Below are 8,228 nucleotides of genomic sequence, written 5' to 3'. Positions count from 1 at the left end.
AACACCAAAGGGGACAGCACTTAAGTTTATCTTGATAAATTCTTGACAATGTTCTGAGCCTCTTCGTCACAGGGAGCAACAGTAAGGACAGGAAAAAAAGTCATTGAATTGGAGATATACAATATACATAACCAGTATTTAGTTCATGAATCACTTGGTTTATTGAACACAATTAGCACACAACACAAGTTAGTTGAAGCACACTTTAAGAGTGAGCTATATGATACGTGTATTAGATCTCAGTTTTATTAAACGTGCAAGAGGGACAGAGACAGGACAATGAACCATTCCAGTCAGCCTGAGGGTGGCCAAGACATGGGCTTTGAGAGCTAAAACTGGGAAGTCCTAGGCAAACCAGCACAAGTTGATCACCGCAAGGACAGAATTTTTTTGTTGACCTGGACACTTGTGGGATCCTAGATCCCCACCAGCAGTCAAACCTGCGCTCTGTCAAGTGAAAGCTTAGAGTCCCAACAGCTGGCCTGGCAGCGAATTCCCAGGACAGAATTTTTAAAAATTACTTTTGAAAGAACGAGAGCAAAAAAGTTTGAAGATGTGACCAGCTGTCCATCACTGCAAGACGTGAAACCTGAGGACAAGAGGGGCCCCTCTGGGGAAACTGCTCACTGCCTCCTCTCCCAGTCCTGTCCCCTACTCCTGCCTGGGGCTCAGGGACACAGAGTGGACACAGCCCCTCCTGGGCCGGCGCTTCGTAGGCGTCGGTAGGTGTCAGTTCCCGCTCCACGAAGCCCATCTTGGTGACTGTGCGTTCATTCAACAGCCTTTGTGGAGCACTTGGGCTCAGGATTTTCGTCACCTGCCTTCCCTCCCCAGGGGCACAGACAAAGCCCCATAGGATCAATCTGGCAGAGATTTCATCCTCCTAAGAGTATCCTCAGGCTTCACCCCCGGGTCCATTCCCGCCCGCCTCCAGCTCCCCCTGCCTCCTCCACTGGGCACATTCGTGTGCCTTTCGTGAGCATCTGGACTGTGTTCTCCACGGACAGTGCTGTTGGGCCAGACGGGAAAGCCTGTGCTGAAAAATGAGCAGTGTGGTTTGGGTTCCTCACATTCCCAAGCCCTAGAAAACAGAGCCATTGGTGGGATATGAAATTCCAAAAGTCTCACGGAGAGAACCAGGGTCTGGTCCGTCTTGGGATGCGACCGCAGGAAGGGCCGAGCAGATGCTGAAAAATCTTTGATAAACAGTGTCTCCAAAGCATCCGCTCAGATAGCGTGCGGCTTCGCGCCGCCTCCCTGATTGGTGCGGACGCCCTGGGCTCACGGGACCTGCACGCAGTAGGGCCACAGGCCAAGCAGGTGAGCCGGGGCGCGGCGCGCTGTGTGGCGCCCGCGGACTCCATTTCCCACAAGCCTGTGCGCGCGCGCGGCCCCCCCCCCCCCCATTTCCCACAAGCCCCTCTCCTCTTCCGGCGCGGCCGAGGCGCCGCCGACGGCTTCCGGGTTTGGGCCTGGCTCCGCGACTGAGGCGGCGGCGGCGGAGTGGGGCACGGGAGGTGGGAGCTGGGCACCGGCATGGACGTTTCGGGGCAGGAGACCGACTGGCGGAGCCCCACCTTCCGGCAGAAGCTGGTCAGCCAAATGTGAGTAGGGGCCGGGGCGGCGGCGCGACCCCCGCCCTCCTCCTCAGCCCCCTCCCCGGCTCTCCTCGCGGCGGGGGGCGGCGCGGCCGGACGGCGGGGTCCAGGGCGCCGGGCCGCGGAGGGGACCGGGCCGTGGCCCTCGCCGTCCCCCCTCCCTCCCCTCCGGGCCGCGCGCTCTCCTTCCTGGGCTGAACTGGAGCGGGCGAGCCCCGGCTTCTGAGTCATCGTCCTGAGCTTTCGCGTTCGCCCTTCGTGTGCTCCGGAGGCGGCGGCCTTCCCCCGCTCCGCGCCCCACTGCGGCCGGGGGAGCCCGGGGCCGCCCGTGGCGGCGTCCACAGCGCTGGGCGCCTCGCGCTTCCTCCTCGGAGAAGCGCCTGAGGACGGGAGGCGCGGTGGGGGCGGGAGTCTGCGGGCGACCCCCTCCCCGCCGCGGGCTTCGCCGGAGGGCGACAGGAAGAGGCCGTCAGGAAGCGACCTTCGGTCGGCAGTGGGCGTGAAGAGCTGGGGTTGTTTGCCTCCTGCTTGGTCTCAGCTGCTGACCCCTCGAGGCTAGGGGCTGCCTGGCGCCCGGGGACTTGGCGCGCCGAGCTCCCGCTTCTCCGCAGTGGCCGCTCGCGGGTTTACTGCCTTCTGCTAGGGCTTGCGGGGCCGGCGGGGATCAGCCCCCGCCCCCGGGGGCCGCGCCGCCGCCTCGGGGCGCAGTTACAGCGCCGGCTTTCTCGTTCCGGAATTGACAGTTCGCTTCAGCAGGCCAGGAGCAGCGTTGGGGAGTAGGCGACGCAGAAATCGAGCCCCAGAAAGACGAGTCGGAGTGGGAAGGGCCGTCACCGCCAGCTGAGGCTTGGAGAGAGTGAGCCCCCGCCGCGCAGCGGGGTGGTACTCGTGCTAGGCTGAGTCGTGGGGTTTCAGGAGACGATCGTGCAGCGAGGGCGAACGGGGGCGGCCAGTTAGTGGTGGAAGTGCAGCGCTGGGGAGGTGAGCCTCTGTTTGGCACGGGGCCTGCCTGGAGGTGCTGAGATGCCAGAGTTGGGAAGATCCCTCGATTTCCCCACCCTCTCACCCCAGGCGGATCAAGAACAGAGAGAGGCCAGGAAGGCCATTCCGAGAATTCTGAGCTCTTGGGGGTCTGGGGACCTGTCGTTTTTCATGCTTGAATTCCCCCCTGCTAGAGCCCTGTCTTTCTCATCGCTCCATAAAATCGTTGAGGAGTGACCTAATCAGGGAAGTGCTCATAAAGGCCTGCAGGAGACAGTGCTGGAAAGTGAAAGAGGAAGACGATCCCAGGGAAAGAGGAGAGTGAGTGCGGTGGATGGCCCTTGCTGACTAACTGGTTGGAGGGGGTGGGGTGCAGCCCTGTGGAAGGAAGGAAGTGGGGGAAGGCAGGGAAGCCGGCAGTCCAGGGCAGGCAGTGGGGACTGCCGTGGAATGGTCTGGGACGGTTCTGCCCATGTTGCAGACTCAGTGCAATCTTGAGGCTTGGTCCATTTCTGGGCTCCTGTAAGAAAGGTCCCCAGGTCAGAGATTTCTCTTGGAGGAAGCCTGGAGTTTGAAGATGGGAGGAATGAATTGTCCCCGAAGGAAGTGGGGCAGGTAGGGGCGTGTCTGAGGGCTGGGGGCCACTAAAGAGGACAGACTGAGTGCTCCTCGATTCAGCCCTCTGCTTCCAGAGAACCTGCGTCCTTTTTGTTTTATTTTTGCCAGATTGGTGCTTAGATACTACTTTTCTGTTGCTGCCTACAATTTGTTTTGTTTAAAAACAACCGAGGTGTATTATTACCCAGCAGATTCTGTAGCTCAGAGGTCTCAGTGGGCTCAGCTGAGTCTTCTCCCCAGGGTCTCCCAGGGCTGAAATCAAGATGTTGGCAGGTGCCTTTCCTCCTGGAGGCTCTGGGGGTAGAATTCGCTTTCAGGCTCCTTCAGGTTGTTGACAGTTCAGTTCCCACACAGCTGGAGGCCTGAGGCGAAATCGGGCCTCCCTGGCTGTTAGCCTTGCCAGGGTCAGTCTGTCTGTGTTCCTGGGGGCTGGCTCCATTCCCTCCCACACCCACATGCCCAGCTCCAGCAAGGGTGGGCTCTTCTGCCTCATCCAGAGAAAAATAATTCTCTGCTAGTGGCTCAGAGTAGATTGAGCTTGCCAGGGTAATCCAGGATGTTGTCCCCGCTTTGAAGTCAATGCTTTGATTAGATCTGCAGAGGCCCTTCTGCCTCTCCTGTGGGTGTGTTCAGGGTTAGGGCCTGGGCACGGTGGGGAGCCCAGGATGAGCAGTTTCGGAAGCTGTCTGCCTCACTCGTGTTGGTGTTCTCAGTTCTCAGATTTTCTGTTTTCTCTCCAGGTTTCACTTTGAAAGCTGTGATTCTTGGTGTCTTGGTTTATGGTGTTCAGAGTTACAAAAGAAAGGTCAGGACACCTGGCATATTGTTACTTCTGACTTTCTACAGTGCTTATGCTGGCACTGAAAGTTGGCTGTCTTGGGAAATGGTTTGTTAGTTTGTTGGGTTATTTTTTGGCCCCTGCCACAGGGCATGCAGGATCTTAGTTCCCCAACCAGGGATTGAACCTGTGCTCCCCGCAGTGGAAACCTGGAGTCTTGGCACCTGGACCTCTGGGGTGGTCCCTTGGGAAATGTTTCGAGCCAAAGTAATTTATAGTTGAATGAGGAAAACCAAGTGGAGAACTGGGACGTTGCAGAGGGAGGGGAGCATGTGAGCACAGCGCCCTGCCCTCACCCAGCTCTGAGTCGCTCTGGAGAAAACGTGCTCAGAGCATGGGCTGAAGAAGCAGCTCCCGACTCCACTGCGGAAAGCAGCGTTAGTGGGGCTTGTCCGGAGGCCTTGCAGGGACGCCGGAGCAGCCTCTCCTTAGCTCCCACTCCCCGACTTCTGCCTCCCCTCGCTCCCTCCTGCCCTGCTGACAACTCCTCAGTGACTGTCCTCAGCGTCAGGACAGAGTTCGGATGGCCCGGCCTGGCCTCACCACCTCTCTTGAACCCCCACTCTTGTCCAGCCTCTCTGGTCTTTCAGCTTCTTGCACATTCCCAATTCTTTCTTTGTGCTTTCCCCTTAAACAGTGTTTCACGGAGTATTTAAAGAACTCCACAACGCGTACACTCCCCCGCTGCATTCCTGACCAGCTCCTTCTCTTTAGTGATAGGTCTGCTTCAATATCGAATTCTCCAGGTCCTGCCCACCCTGCCTAGAGTGGGTCACCGCTGTAATGTATCTCTGGCCCTTTGAGTCTCCCGCAAGACTCTGATCCTGTGACAGTGACGCCTGTCGTGTGAAGCACTTGCTGAAGCGTTCAGGGGCAGCGTCGTCCTGGGGGCTGTGTGAGCCGCTGTCTCAACCACTGGCCTGGGCGACCGGCTCCAGCACGCACTCTGAAGCTTGGGAGCCCATACTTTCTCCACGTGTTAGCTGAGTGACCTTGGGCACGTCACCTTTCTGGTCATCTCCTCTCGAAGGCAGGAGTCCAGTCTGTCTCACAGGGCTGGCGGGAGGGGAACGGAGGGCTGGGGACTCTCAGTGATATGTCGCCTGATGCCCCCACCCCGGGCCCTGGCAGGAGGAGGGGCCAGTGAAGGTGGGGAGGGGGCCGATGGCACTTACCAGAGCCTCTGGGGAGCGTAGCTGTGAAACTCTTGGTGGCTCAGATGCGCTGCTTGTGGAACATCTGCCTTCCCTGCAGGACCGCGAGAGCAGCCCCCTGAGGGCTCCCCAGCTGGCCCTTGTGGGCCTTAGACCTGCCTCCTGGGGTCGTGGGGTGAGTGTTGCGCACGCATGTCCGGTCTGTTGGCTTCTGGAGAACAAGCATGTGTGAGAAGTGAGCAGCGCTGTGAATGTGAGAAAGGGCTGCCTTAAGCATCTCCAGAGACTCGTCTTGAGTTTTGTTTTGATACCTCCCACCCTTGAGTACAGCAGGTTGCACCTTCAGGCGTGGAGTGAATGAACATCCGCTGGGCTGACAGATCCCAAGGGGAGGAGACAGGGCTCAGGGAGGGCAGCCCTGGTCAGGGCTCCAGTGGGGGGCCAGGGTCAGGGAGGGAGTGCGGAGGGGAGTCACGGGTCGGGGGGCAGCAACAGGTCAGCCACCTCTTCTGCCACAGCCCCCAAGGGACGTGGGGGATCCAGGTCTGCAACCTAGGAGGTGCAGAGATTTCAGCCTAGGCCGGAAGGAGCATGCCTTCCGGAAGGAGCTGTTACCCAGAAACAAAACAAGCACAGAAGCTGAAGAGAACAACCAGACAGCAATTGGAAGGGTCTGGAGAGGTCTTCAGAAGGAAGGGAGCGTCCTGAAGCTTGCGCGTCTGGAGCCTGCCTGTGGCTTGTGGTCCCTCCCTTGGGCAGAAACCGCTGAGTCTTGGCTGATGCTTTTCCTGGCTTGGCCCACAGGCTGCAGCAGCCCTGGGCCTCCGTGGTGTGACTCTGGCCTTATTCTCCAGCGCGGAGGCTGCTGAGACCATCACTTTCTTCCTGGCCAGGTGTCATCCACGTGGCTGGGCTGGTGTCTGGGTACAGCCCACTACAGAATGTCTGCGCCCTGAGGCCAGGGGCCCTGTCTGGTCACCATAAGTCCCAGTGAAACAGCCAGAACGTGCTTGGTGAGATGCTGACTTCAGGGTCCTGAGCCTTGGCTCTGCTCCCCTAGACCAGGAATGAGAGTGGCTGAGGGGACAGGAGCCCTCCGTCACCCAGGGTTTTCTCAAGGCAGCTGAAACGGGGGGCATGCTCTGCGCCCTGCTGCAGTAGTTGGCCTGTTGGCTCACCCACTGCCTCGAGGCAAACTGCCTTTTCGTCTGAAAGAGTGGTCACATCTCTGGGGAAACTGGGGGCATGGCAGTTAACCCAAGCCAGATGCGCCGAGAGCGCTTCGGTGGAGCCACTGCCAGTGGGCAGCCTGTTGGCAGTTTTAGCCACTCCCCTTGGGTCACTGGGTCCCACAGGGTGGCTGACACAGCACCACAAGCCCCGCTGACCTTTGGCCTCACGGGCTGTAGCTCTCATATCGCTTCCTGGCTGGAAATCGTCCAGCTGTTGGTGCCATTCCTGACCTGGTGGCTGTGGCTGGTCCAGGACCCTACGTGGGCATTCTAGGGTGGGAAGGACGGTGACCTTCCCACCTCTAGGGTGGGAAGTTCTCGTGAAGGGCAACGGATACTTGCCCCAGAAGAGTATCCCTGAGGGCAGTGATGTCAGTTATGAACCCTAAAGGTCAATTTTTAAAGGAATTCTGATGGCTTTTTAAAAATTCAAAATGGATCATACAACCGAGTAGTATAAAGACCCCGCCACACCTGTGTGTTCAGCACTGGGCTTCAAGTTGTCAGCTCTCGCCTCACGGACTCCACCCTCCGTCCCCAGTCACTCTGACACCCAGAATGTTTGGGTGGCAGCCGGTGGACTCATCTCCATGCCGGGATTCCTCCTCCAGAGTCTGTGCCTGCCTGCCTGCCGCCCCTACCGTGCCAGGCTGCCCCAGACCCTCACGGGCGCCCAGCTGTGGACCTGGCTGACCCGCCTCCTGCTCGCTTCCCTGGCTCAGCACCAGGCCCCGTGCCCCTCGCCCGCCCAGTCGGCCCTCCACCCCGCCCCGGCGCTCTGTGACTGCCTCACCCACAGTTTGCATTGGGGTTGTTGAATGCTTGGCAGCCCTGGTCTGAGCCCCTCCAGGCAGGAGCATCGCGAGCATTCTCGAGTCACAGTTGCTTCCTGCCTCTCCAGGGGTGACCGTGGGTCACCCGGATAGGTTTCATCTCAGAGTCTGAGAAAGTCACAGCACCACGCATGCGGGATGCAGGCAGGCTGGCGTCTGCACGAGCCGTGGACATCGGGTGCCAGCTGAGTTTAAGTCATTACCTCCGGCTGGTTGTCTGAGTGATTTTAATTTTGTTTGTAATTTGTACACATGGGTACTGTGTAGTTTAATAGTCAACATGTATTTGTTTGCAATCAGAAATCTTTTGAAGGAGAGGTAGACCCCGTGTGCAGGGAGGAGAAGGAGGGCCGCAGTCTCCTCCAGCTGCTGTGAGGTGACGAGTTGCCCCGTGCTCTCAGTCAGAGTGGGCAGCCTCCTTCGCCTGGCCTGTTGCCAGCACAGTCATCTGAAGGTGGTTCTGCCCTCCCCACCGCTGCTGAGAGGCTTCTGCTTTCCATCTGAAGCTGCCTGTCCAGGTTCCCTCCCCGCCTCTGCCCCCATGCAGCGGGAGAGCCCCCACCAGACTCCCCTGCTCCATGCCTCCGGCTGCAGTCGTTTCTCCTCTTCACTCCTGACCCCTGGTGGCTCCGCCCACAGTGGTCCTGCTTCCTCCTGTGCTTGTTGGACTCTGATTGGATGCATCCTGGCACAAACAGAACAGGTGAACTCTCTTGCGGTTTGACACTCGTGGGTACTTGCTTTGCCTTGCCGGCTGTGTTAGAAGTCTGTGGGGAGCAGGACCTGGTCACCCCTCTGCGTCGTGCGCACCCGCGGTGCCTGGTCCCAGGTGAGGGGCGTCAGCGGCTGCAGGAGGCGTGTGGAAAGCAGTGTGGAGCCGTGTGGACGGGCGTCCAGGCTGTTCCTGGGTGCTTCTGCTTAGCAGATGAGCAAAGGAGTACCTGGTCCAAGAGACAGGGGAGGGTAGTTAGCAG

At 59.1% G+C, this 8,228-nt stretch overlaps 1 protein-coding gene across 4 annotated transcripts in view; it reads left to right on the top strand.

The window, feature by feature from the left end:
- Positions 1–1,455: 1,455 nt before the first annotated feature.
- The window catches only part of MED15 (mediator complex subunit 15), a 45,340-nt gene continuing 38,567 nt past the window's right edge, over positions 1,456–8,228 (top strand). For all 4 annotated transcript variants that reach the window (XR_015144848.1, XM_086349138.1, XM_086349136.1 and 1 more), the window contains exon 1: positions 1,456–1,604. Coding sequence is in view for 3 of the 4 variants with exons in the window: in XM_086349138.1 (XP_086205264.1) it covers positions 1,537–1,604 (68 nt within the window). In the remaining variant the exon portion in view is untranslated. The remainder of the gene's footprint in view (positions 1,605–8,228) is intronic.

This window comes from Bos grunniens, chromosome 17 (genome assembly GCF_055505025.1).
Source record: "Bos grunniens cultivar Pamir isolate PY7600 chromosome 17, Bosgru_T2T1.0, whole genome shotgun sequence".
Classification (NCBI taxonomy): domain Eukaryota; kingdom Metazoa; phylum Chordata; class Mammalia; order Artiodactyla; family Bovidae; genus Bos; species Bos grunniens.
Note: the sequence above shows the minus strand (reverse complement) of the source record. Positions and strands in the feature narration are given on the sequence as shown.